General features: G+C 34.6%; 1 protein-coding gene across 2 annotated transcripts in view; it reads right to left on the reverse strand.

Annotated features, from left to right (window-relative positions):
* Window positions 1-12,994, reverse strand: part of RPGRIP1L (RPGRIP1 like) — a 99,005-nt gene that overhangs the window by 72,186 nt on the left and 13,825 nt on the right. For both annotated transcript variants that reach the window (XM_060084505.1, XM_060084504.1), the window contains exons 5-7: window positions 11,779-11,881; window positions 10,325-10,468; window positions 1,055-1,160 (exon numbers count right to left, since the gene is read on the reverse strand). In XM_060084505.1, the coding sequence (XP_059940488.1) occupies window positions 1,055-1,160; window positions 10,325-10,468; window positions 11,779-11,881 (353 nt within the window). The remainder of the gene's footprint in view (window positions 1-1,054; window positions 1,161-10,324; window positions 10,469-11,778; window positions 11,882-12,994) is intronic.

A 12,994-nucleotide genomic window follows, 5' to 3' on the forward strand; every position in this document is an offset into this window, starting at 1 on the left:
GGAAATCAAAACAGTGATAAAAGAATGAAAAATCACTTTTTAATTCCTTTCTTAATGCTGCCTTTTAGAGATGGCTTTCCGCTACATGTATTTTTAATCTCCCTCTTCCATCCATCTGCAGATAGTGTTATCAATCCCACTCTCTAATTAATTTCTCTTTTATACAGTGTCATATTTATAGGGAAGGTAGTGTATTACTTGACATTAAGGAGGTACCTGTAGGATGGAAAACATGACCCAGAGTATGGTTGAAAAATATTTATCTAATTCAATAGTGAATTTAGGCTTCAGATGACCCGCTTTGCATCAACTTACTGCTTTCCTTGTTTCAGTACTTCAAAGAAAGTACTGCTTAATATGAATTCTGCTCATCTGGAATGTTTTGGAGTTCATTAATTCCAGAACCTATGTTAATTATGCAGTGCCAATAAACAGGAGTCCTCTGATGGCACATTCCTGTGCGGCCATAGTCCTTGGTAAAACAACCATGGGGATAAGAGTCTCAAGTACTGTCAACCGAAAGGCTAGGATTTAAAATAAATACACTGACAGTTGACATGAGGGGTATTCAAATATTTTCTGATACTGGTAGTGACAAAACAAAACAAAACACCACATATCAAAAAAGATTTAACAAAACTTGATTATTAATCTATTCTTAACATTGATCTATCTTAGATATTTCAAAATGCTTAGAACTGAAGATATATGCAAATACATCTAAACCTTCAGTGTTATGTGCCCATATAATTCCAGATAAAAGGAGTTAAAAATAAATTTTCTTGACATGAGATGCTTTATGATAAATGTGTTTATTATTTTAAGATGACACAGATATTTATAAAAAGTCCAAGCAGTTAGTTATTTCTTTAGTTATTAAGTTATAAATAGCTAACCATAAAGGAAGTGAAATTATACACACTTGAGAATAAAAAGAACAATCTTTTAAAAACTACATTTTAGTGTTACGACCATTCTACTTAAAAAAAAAAAGTTGACGTTTTCGAACCTTTGTATCTATGTATCACCATAATAAAATAAATTATTACGGTACCTCTTGAAGCTGAATAAATTTTCCTTCCATTACTGAAAGAGCATTGCTTTTCTCCACTAGCTGCTTATGAAGCTTAATCATTTCTACGTTGTCCCGAATGTTTGACCTTCAATGACGTATTTAAGAAAAAGAGAGAGACAGAATAAAAAATGCAAGACAAAAGGAAAAAAATCTGTGGTGGGACTACAATTTTTCATTGAATGTTACATAGAAAAAAATTTACACACTTGCATATCAGTCACTGAGGTTTTTAGTTTATTATACACTTAGGATAGACTTATTATTTAAAACCAACCAGTAGTCATTCTTCAACTTTCATAAATGTACAGACTCTCAGAGTTTGAAGGGAGCCCCAAATTTGATGACTTTTGTCACTTCTACAATGACTGATAATATGAATTTAATATCATTTTATAGTGTCCTGAAACATGGTACAGAGGACATCAGTCTTTAGCACAGCCATTGTTCCACCACCAAACTTCAGACTTATTTGAAGGAGGACTATCATACTATTTTTCACTAAATGAAAAATATGCCATACAGCCACTCATCTTCCCACCACTCCCTCGAAACAAATGGTATCATAAGATTACCATTTATTGGAGTTTCCTCCTGGAGTTCAGACTTTTCAAAATATTTCCAGAAAAAGTGACTTAGCATTTTATACTAATAATGCCCAAAGCTGGCATTTAAATATGTTGCAGATGTGCCTTTAGCTGTAAGAGATCATTTAACATCCACAGGGTATATAGAAACTCTATATGCTGCAATACTAGTTTGTATTTTTCCTACTGAGATTAAAGCAAATGTACAATTTAACAGGAAGATCTTGTTAAAGGTTAATCATAGATCTAAATGAATACCTGTTTTCAAAAGGCATTTATTTTCCTGACAGAGAAAGGTTCCTTAATTTAATACGTTTTACATTCAAAAGTATTTTAAAAATTGTGAAGCTTGGTTTTAGACTTCATTTTCTAAGAAAAATAAACATAAAAATTTTAAGTTCAGAAAATTATTTCAGTATTTAAAGAAAGTAATTTTACTTCCAAAACTTATCTAGTATACACATATTGGAAAAATTGTCACAACGCCCTACTGGAACCAGAAAATGGACTACAAAGCTCACACATCTGTAAACCAGCTGAGGACCTGAAATACTTAATTTTCCTCTTTGATATCTGAAAGTTCATTGTATTTTGGCATCGGACAGTTAGTTGTCCTCACACAGAAGATAAACAAGTCCAAGAACCTGGATCTTGCCCAGGGTACAGTCTTAACACAATGTTAAAATAATTATGTGTCTAAAACATGTTATCTAGTAGTACTGAGCACACATTCAACAGTACACTCACCAATATTCCCCTCAGTATTATTTTTACTCACTAAAAAAAAAAATAATAATACGATGAAGGGAAAATATATTTTGAATAGATCTCAAGAAAATACTCATATTTTTTCATATTTATTAGTCAAAATAGAACTTATCTGTTTTCCCCAGAATTACTTGGTTTGACTGCTCAACAGTGAGTGACATTTATTGATACAGAAGGATAGAATACTATTCAAATAATTTCAAACCTCTTCTTACGTTTTCAGCTGTACCTGATATTTTATTTTACTTGTTTTTAAGCATGTTAATATTTTCAAAAAGATATATACATGAGATATGTTTGAATAGTAACTATTACTTGATGACATTAACAAAAAATTAAGCCCCAACAAACCATTCAGTCACATAGGGTCATAGAAACAGCAGGTTTTAATTTTGAATTTTCTTTGTAAGGCAAAGGCCAGTAAGTTGCAAAAACTTTCAGTGGTCTAATTGGTGGATGCTTTCTTGAATATTTTCCTAAGTCCTCGGAGTTTGAACTTTTCAAAATATTGACTTAGTATTTTATACTAATGATGCCCAAAGAGTGGGCACAGATACAATAGAAGTAGTATTTATAAAAGAGCAATAACAATGCGGTACTTTAAATAAAAAGTCAGTTCGCTAGAGAGTACACCTATTTTGGGATGACACAACACCTGCAAGTCTTTAATAATTATTTTAAAGTGTCAGTTTTAGGGCTTCTATACATAATAGTCATTATTATGATGGGATTTTTTTTTTTTTTTTTTTTCTTTTTGCGGTATGCGGACCTCTCACTGTTGTGGCCTCTCCCGTTGAGGAGCACAGGCTCCGGATGCGCAGGCCCAGCGGCCATGGCTCACGGGCCCAGCCGCTCCGCAGCATATGGGATCCTCCCAGACCGGGGCACGAACCCGTATCCCCTGCATCGGCAGGCGGACTCTTAACCACTGCGCCACCAGGGAGGCCCTATGATGGGATATTTTTGATGGCAACAATGCTGTTAAGTAGAAAGTGCAGAGTTAATGACATAAAGTACATAAAAGTTAAAAGCAACATTGTGATGAATGTGGCCTGGTCTTCAGGAAGGTGTGGAATGAAAAATCATCTCAAACCTGCCAATCAACATTTTTACACAGATGAAATATGGTAAAACAATGAGGGTGTACGTGAGAGAGGAAAGAGGGAAGGAGCTGTCACAGAAAAGTGAGAAGGATGTTGGAGGCAAGAGGGAGATAGAGCCATCGCTAAGTGGCCTGTCCTAGACCTCTCTGCACATGAAGGAAGGCCTTAGGTTGGTTTCCTCTGAAGAAGAGACAGGGCTCATTTTATGAGCAATATTTTATGTGACCTCTACATAGTATTTTCCTGCCCTGTTCCATGCACTATGAAGGGAACATCAAATCTTCAGGATGATGACATTCCAACAGAAAGAACAAGGCATAGTAAAAACATTCAGATGAACTCTGATGGTCATGTACCAATTCATACATGCTGCATTACACATGGTGAAATGGTCTGCAAAGGGATATCAAGCATACTAATTAAGTGCTTTATAAAAACAAATTTCTCATATTTTTCAACAAGGATTTTGAAAAAAACTATAAAAAATTAAGTTGCAAAATGTGGGGTTTTTTTCCTTTTCTTTTTTAACAGACATTATTTAGAATTATGCTCAAATCTTCTAAAACTATGAGAAGAGCTGTTGGCCCATCTCTAAGATTAAAAACAAACTGAAATAAATTAGATTTTATCTTGAAAAAAGTAATCCAGCTCAAAAACCTATGTGCCAAGTTTCTCTCATATAATTTGAAACAGTCAAGCAATAAACTCTGAAAGAGGAATTTCTAATGGAAGCCTTGAAAACACTTGACTCCAGCTTTGCTACTGGGTGCCATAATAAATCCAGAAACTTAAAACCTCAGATATACTGAAGAAGGAAAAACTTTCAGTGGTGCTATGTAATGTATAGTCTAATATGAAAGCTTAAGAAGCCAAAATCTTTGTTCCAGTGAAAGTTTCTAATACTTCATTTCCCAGGCACACAATTCCTCCCTGCCGCAACCCCCATCAACATTACATTCTTTGCTGCAGTAAGGATTATGAATGCTAAAAAAAGCTTCTTGATTTTTTTGAGGCAAAAAATGTTGTAATATAGTACTTTAACACCATTTAGAAGGGAAGGTTTTAGAATACAAAAGGTAGGCTATGAGACTCTGGAAAGTTGTTAGGTAAGATATTTATGAGATAGAATGAAGAGGTTCTTTTTGAGTAATAGTTTTAGGGTAACTAAGTTTGGGGGATAAGGTTGAAAACAATCTTAGGATTAAAAAAAACTCTACAGTTTTTTTGGGGGGGGAACAGTGGCAGACTCTCTAAGTATATCGTTGAGAGAAGTGTAGGTCATTCATAGCTCTTATTAGGGATACACAGATAACAATAAGGTATCACTTATGAATAGAATTATATGAGGTTGTTAGTGAATTAAATGGAATAAGCTTCACTAAAATAGCCAAGCGAAGTCTATTTGAAAGGTAATGACTTTGCTCAAAACTGCTGCTTTAGTTCACAGATGAAAATAATTGCTCCCTGATTTAAGATTGCATAAAGGAAAACGTTTGTATATGTATGTTTATTTGCCTCTGGATTGTATTTTTCTTGTGGTGTTGGGTCAAAATATACATCAGAACTCAATATTTTCTTATTTTTAAACACGCACAAGGAATGGAGGGGGACAGTTATGTAGAGCTTTCTACATGTACATAATCTCTCTACATGTACATAAACTCTTCTGAAAATGGAGGGAGCATTCCCAAGGACTGGTTGGGGACAGGAAGAACCCAAATCCTGGCTCATCTTCTTAAGGGGCCATTTTGAAGATCAAGTTTAATGGATTCTGACTAGTAATGGGAATTTGAGAATTATATTAAAAATATCAAAAAGCCCAATGAGAAATGTAGACTCACTGGCAATTAAGCTGTAAAAGCGAACTAAAGGTTTTATATTGTTTTTACTTTTGGATAGAATTATAGCAAATCGGTGCAATAATACAGGCTATTTCACAATTATCAGAAGCAATGATTAGCATGATACAGGTCTTGGATAAAAAAATACAAATTTATTAAATTAATACACACTGCTTACTTAGGAGGCAAAATCTTTCAGAATACCAAGGTCTCTGGGGATAAAAGCATCTGGTTTTAAAAGGTAGGGAACCACTTACTCATTTCAACCTTTTCATTTCACAGTTAAGGTAGCTAAATGAGGCTCAGAGAAGTAAAGAATCTGGCCAGAGCTCTTATGGGAGAGATCCAGGTCTAAAGAGATAAATTCTTCCTACTCTTGTAAGTTGCTTCCTTTCTCTGAGATGTTCCTAAGTTTTAGCTTTCTCTCCACTCTCACATACACACTAACACACTAGTTACTATTAATTTTGATAATTTCTGTGGTTTAAATAAAGTGCTTGGGAAACATGCCAAGCAGCTATCACAAAAAAACTTAGCTAACATTAATAATAAAAAACTTGGGGACAAAAGACATAGTATTTGAGTGTGATAACTTTTCATTAGTTAAATTCTAAGGTATTCAAAACAACAGTAGGAACTTGTTGGATATATTTTTTAAAAAATGACAGATTACCTCCCTGTATAATAGTAATGTCTGCATGGTTATCCCTCGCCCCAGTTACCCTACTGTCCAAGAGCCAGATGTACCCTCTAAATTAGGGGGCTGGGCAATCAGACTAATCCAAATTGAGGGCATTCTGCAAACAACTATCATCAATGGGCTGGAAAAGACTGGAAAACCACTCTAGAATAAGGGAAACCTAAAAGTCATGACAATTAAATACAATACATGACACTTGATTGGATATGGGATTAAAACAAAGAAAAACAAAACAGGGCTTTCCTGGTGGCGCAGTGGTTGGGAATCCGCCTGCCAGTGCAGGGGACACAGGTTCGAGCACGTGTGGCAGAGCAACTAGGCCTGTGTGTCACAACTACTGAAGCCCGCGCACCTGGTGACCATGCTCCACAATGGGAGAGGCCACCGCGGTGAGAGGCCCGCACACTGCAGAGAGGAGTGGACCCCGCTTGCCGCAGCTAGAGAGAGCCTGTGCGCAGCAATGAAGACCCAACGTAGCCAAAAATAAATAAATTAATTAAAAAAAATAGAGAAACAAAAATAGCAATTTAAAAAACAGCTATAAAGGCCATTATTGGGACAATTGGGAAATTTTAATATGGACTGTGTATTTAGATGATACTACTGTTGCATTCATTGTGAAATGTCCTGAATGTGTGATAGCTGTACTGTGGTTATGTAGGAAGATGTCCTTATTCCTAGAAGGTGCTTAGAAATGTAGAGAGGGTGACATGATATGTGCACCTAACTCTCAGAGAGAGAGAGAGGGAGAGAGGGGGAGGGAGGGGAATGGGCCTGTGCCTGAGTGGGCAGAATGCAGAACAGGCTGTGTCATTCACAAACATGCCAAGGGGTGAAAGGTATGTGTGTTCACACTACTATTCTTACAACTTTGCTGTAGGTTTGCCATTTTTCAAAATGAAAAGCTGGGGAAGAACTTTGAGTGCCAGGAAGTAATCCGCGTCTGTGCACAGCTGGAAAGATGGAGCCCCTAAAGCCAAGCCGCTTTGTATACTGTGTGGCTGCAAAAGGCCTCTGTGTTTTATGACTTGACAGTGTGCTGTCAACCAAAGGGAAGAGGGCAAGTCAGTGTCTGAAATATTTATGGGTTAAATTTCCTCCACTGGGACATTATGGCACTTACATGATTTCTAATTAAGAAGGTAAACACCCTAACATTTACTTAAAAAAACACTTAGTACAAACTAGTTACACATTTGGTAAGAGTATAAATATTTTTGGAGTTGAAAAAGTCAGTAAAAGGTAAAATCATCGTGATTTTAATGTTCATGTACATGTGTTCACTGGTTACTGCTTTGCAGTTAATTTAAGATGGCCTTTTTCATAAGCAGAAAATGTGCATTTTTATATTGTTTAAATTTTAATATGGATTTTTGTTCAAAACAACACAGACATTCAGGCTACTTGTAAATGATACAAGATTTTTTGCTAATGAGGCATTATGTAGAACATATGCAAAAATCACAACTCAGTCTTCCAAAATAGACCACAATAACAGGAAAAGACATGATTTTAATAAAAAAGAGCAGCACTGGGCTTTTACTTCAAAGCAATTAAGGGCTTTGGATAACCAAAAGTTTATGTCAAGCTGATGCCAAACCAAACTGGTCTATTAAACACATACTACGAAGAGTTTCTGTAATATTCTATGAAAAGGCTCTTTGCCATAAATATCAAGCACCGCACTCTGAAGATTACAACTACGTTAGGTTCATGTTTGAGAACAAGGAGTCCAACATTCAGATCAGACTTCTAGAATTTCAAATCTGAAATAATGTATCCATGAAAGAGAAGTTTAAATATGTTTTCCATTTTGTGATTTTTCTCTACAGTAAATTATACCAAGTTTTATATTCTCCCCAACATTTTTCAACAGTTTTCCATTAGTCTCAAAAAAATTTCTGTTACACATAAAATTTTGAGCTATGTGTAAACATATAAGAAAAAAAAAGACTTGAAGACCCTTATTTGAAGTCATTTCTTCAGTTTTCAACAACTGTATTTCAAGAAACAATATGTGATTCACCATAGGTACCCTTCCTTCTAAGCAAATAACCAATAATTTTCAATTTTATAAAATCTGTAAGGTAGGGTACAAATTGCTTTCATTCTTTGGCCCCTGCAACAAAAGCTTCTTTAATAACACTTATTTTGTCTCTGCTTCTAATTCTTGATGTGACAAAAAATAGACTGCTATGAAGTAAATAACAATCCCTTAAGGTTAGCCTTAGTTTAGTTTTTAAGGTAAACTCTTCTATGTGTATATGCTGATGTCTTCTGCTGAAAATACTTATACTAGAAAATATGCAGACCCATCTATGACTCTAGTTCTTCGGCTGTGCTAGTCCTAGGACTGAAGAACTTTTAGATTTCCCTTTCAATTAACACAGCACTCTAGTTCTTAGATGATCATACTCCTTTGTAAGAAGGAACGGCCAACACAGGGTCGATCTTACTCTTTGGGAATTTAAGAAATATAACAGAGAAAGTAGTCTGATAACCTTGTACTCAGCTGTTGAGGAATGGGCTCCAAGCTTGGGCTTGGCCTAAAGCAGAATTTTTATATTCAGATAATATTTTAAATAAGGCTGTTGGCAATTTATTAAGATCATCATATTCAGTTTTGGGGTCTTCAGCACTGTTCCTCACAAGGAACCATTTATTGGTTTTCCAAGAAGGCTAGGTCTATTCTTAGGGGGAACGTGGGTAACTCCTAGGTATTTAAAACCCTGGTTCAAAGCCAGGGTTCAAATTACATTCCCTGTTACAAATATAATTCTCAAAAATATTCATTTTTCTTTTGCCCTGCAATTAGAAGGGTATATTAATGTCACTAAACATATAGAATTTCATTACAAAATTTAATTTTACACATAACTTTTTAGGAACACAAATTAGTAGAGATAATATTAACCTTTTAAATCTTTGAAATAAAAAGCTTTTCATATATTTTTGGCCCACTTTATTTTTTTAAAACAAGTCTTCTATTATGCATCTTAGCTTTTTCAAATATAACTATGTAAGGTTTGTTTGTGAAAGAAGAAGTAAACTCTGATTCTGAAGTGAAAAAGTGGAAAATTATACTTGGTTTTTCTTAATGAGAACCTACTCACGTAAGTATGACAGCACACTTGGTAAGGGAAAAACAAATAGAGGATCTAGGTCTGGTTTAAAAAAATATTAAGAGAGAAATAAAAGAGACAAAAGATATAACAATCATATGCAATGTGTAGACCTCATTTGGATTCCAATGCAAGCAGCAGGAAGTCATCGTTACAGAAGTTTGAATATAAACTAGTTATTAGATGGTATGAAGGAATTGCTGTTAATTTTGTTAGGTGTGATAATGGCACGGTGATTACATTAAAAAAATTCCTTACCAGACAGCAATATATACTGAAGCATTTACAGGTGTGATGACATGGTATTTGGCAGGGGCTAATGAATTAAAGAAACTGAAGGTGAAGGGATTGATGACACCAGATTGGTTAGCATGTTGGTAATTGTTAAAGTTGAGAGATGAGTACAGGAGATTTCAATACACTACTCTCCGTACCTTTGCGTATGCTTGTTCCAAACAAAAAGGAAAAAAAGGGCCATAAAGGAAGAAAATAATTCAAGGAAGAATATGGTAAAAAGATAAAATCTTGTTGGAAGCACAACGTGGGAGCACAAAATGAGAGAAGAGGTATTAGGAACCAACAGATGACAAAGGAGGACGGTAAAGAAAATACTATATATTATCAAACATCAAAAATGAAGAGGCAGCAAGGAGACTACTGAAGGGCCCCACTGTCACCCGTAACAATCAAAAGAATTCGACGCAAACTTTGAATATTAGGAGAGGTAACATCTTTATGGGATGAAAAAAGTGGGTACTGTATTATGGAATTTACTCCCTTTTAAGGTTGGGAAGAACACTTAAATAAGGTTGGGCTTATTCACAAGGTATGCCAACAGCTGAGTCCTTGTCACACATATTTTTCTTGGTAGGTGCAATCAAATGGTATCAGAACTTCCTACCGGCGTGGTAAATGAGCAGAGGAAACAAGACGAGGCAGAGTAGGTTAGGGAAAAATGCCCTTCGACTTGAGTTGTTGATAGCAGTTAGTAGGTCTAGAGCAGGCTTATATGAAGAATGTTAAGTAAAGACATGATTTTTAAATAGACTAGGCTTATCCTTCTATGGCACATGATAAAGTATTTTAAACTAATTTTGACCTTATCAAAGTGATATTTCTGTTTTAACATACCTTTGATCTGTAGCCTGCTGTTCTCGAAGCTGAAGAAGAGAGAACTCAATTTCATTTTCTTTTCTCCTCAACTGAGTTTTCAGGATCTCAGCCAAGTGCTCTAACTCTTCTATCTGGCCTCTCTGTGACTGAATAACATTTTCTCTGAAATAAAGAATCTTTACAAGAATTTGCAGCTTGAGGGAAAATCTGCAGTATATAAGAGCAGTACAAAGAAAGTGCTTCATAGTAAAGGGCAAGCAAAAGTTAAAAATTTTAGCTTAAATGCCCCGGCACATAGTGAAATAGTAGCAGACTAAATGTGATGATTTGGAAGTACATATGGAAGAATTCAAGGTATTGCTTTATATAAGATAATGTCCTAGGCAACGGACTGGACTGTGGTTCAATTCAATGCAGTATTTATTGGTCACCTACTAAGTACTCTGTGATCTGGTCTTCTTCAGATAATTTCTGTGCCTTTGTTCTTTCATATGCACACCTGCCTATACCACCCAAATTAACACTTCATAGAGAGAAGGCAAGAAATTTGCAAAACATAACTTAGTGGTCTCTGGTTTATATTTTACCTCTACCATGTCTGGCAGCATCCCAGTGTACCAAGCCTCAGGACTGGTCTGAACCCTTGCTTTTCCACTGACTAACAGGAAACAAGGTTAGGTCTAGTCTTTTAGTTTTATTCTTTCACAGGCAATCATTACTGTAACTGGTATTTAAAATATTCAAAAGTAAAAATTTAAGCCAATATTATTCTTAAGCAGCTATCTAAAGTATGATACTCTTGTCTCCTGCTTTCTCTCCTCATTCAGAATTGTTACTTTTTGATGATCCAGGTGAAGGCCTTATCTTCATTTGTGTGACTTACAGACACTGAGATCACCATGAGGCTTTGATTAACTGGAAAAGTAAGCTAAACGTGGCAGAAGTAACTTTTTTGAAACCACAGTATGATGAAGAATGCGGTACCATAGAATCAGCATGAAACAAAATCTGAAATCCATATGTATTTGATAGCTCCAAACTTTTAAGCCACTCCCTCCAATTCTTTTTTCTTTTTTTAAACCACAGAAAGGCTAATTAATTCATGATCTAAAAAAACCCCAAAAACAAAAAAAAACTACCTGTAATTCTTCTGAGATGAAAATGTTGCCTCTAAAGCTTATACTATTCTAAATGACTGGGCTTTATGCCATTCCATAGAGGGGGAAATTATAATAAAGAGGACTCTTCTCTAAACGTTTCCATTGAGGCAACTGGTTAAGTTTTTCATTTACCTCATTGTACTGGAAAGATGTTATATAATATCTGTTCGTACCTCACAGATCTAGCTGTATTTTAATGGAGCAAATTATTTGTACACAAACCAATTTTGTTTAAAATAAAGGCAAAGGAGGGATCAAAAAAGGCATGATCAATATACAGTGTTCTAAAATGACCACAAAAAGAATACATACAAATTTCTTATTTCTCCTCTGGCTTCTTCGAGTAAAATGTTGCCATGTTTTGTAGGCATGGGTTGCAGAGTTTCTGCTACATCTGTATCTTGGAATTTAATATCTAAAAATAAATTAATAAGATAATTAGTGAAGTTATTTAGAAAAGAAGGACCCTTGACTTGCTATCGTAAGGAAATAAGCAATACAATAAAGTCTCTTAAGTACTGAGAGATATGTGCTCCATAGTACAGAGAATCAGACATACATTGCCAAAGGAACTGTTAGATCTCAGCCACCAGTTGGCATTAAATAAAACACAGCAGCAAGTATTGCTCATTTAACAAATTCTACTATGGAAACCAAATTACCCAGAAATAGTTTTATTCAACTTAGATTTAGAACTTCCAAAGTAAATTCTGAAAGAACCAAAATTTTAACAGGTCTTTACAATATAAACTGAGGTATGAAGGAAAAAGTTTTCAAAACCGTGATTGTTTTTGAGTATTTCTGATAAAGGTTTTTTGATTTTTAAATTACTCATTCATACCCCTTGACCTTACAATTTGAACCTTATCTTCATTTGTGTGATTCACAGATACTGTGAGCGTTAAGTCAAAATGTTTCCCGTACTTTGATTTATTCTACCTCAATAAGAAAATCCATATTTAAACAAAGGTAGTTTGAGAAGAGATCAATAGGATTCCTTTAAATAAAACATTTTACTGCTGCACTTAAATACAATTTTTCTTGTATAAATAATTACAATTTTTTGTAATTTACAATAATTTTGTAAATATTGTAAATTACAATAATTTTTACAAGCCTGGTCCCATTGTTAAAAATGAGACATTCTTTTAATTATAGGAGTTACTTTACACTTATAGAATAATTAGGTTATTAGTTTTAGGTAAATGAAGTATGACAAATAATTTAGATTTTTAAAATGGAGAATAGTTCCAGACATAAAGGTACAGAAAAAACTCATTCTCCTTATAAAAGTTTACTTTTTAAAAATGAGAATTTTAATTAGGAAAAACTGAACTATCATTTGCTATTTCCAAAACTTTCAACATTTATTGTTGTAATCCAGAGTAAAGAATGGAACAGGCCCTGCCTAAAACATTACAATAGTTTACTGTGTGAAAATTTGCCAATTATATTATTTTGGCAGTAATACTAATTCTTAAGTTTTTCCTACATAAATCAAGGAAAAACTAAACATTACTACTAGAAT

Source organism: Mesoplodon densirostris, chromosome 19 (assembly GCF_025265405.1).
Source record: "Mesoplodon densirostris isolate mMesDen1 chromosome 19, mMesDen1 primary haplotype, whole genome shotgun sequence".
NCBI classification, from domain to species: Eukaryota; Metazoa; Chordata; class Mammalia; order Artiodactyla; family Ziphiidae; genus Mesoplodon; species Mesoplodon densirostris.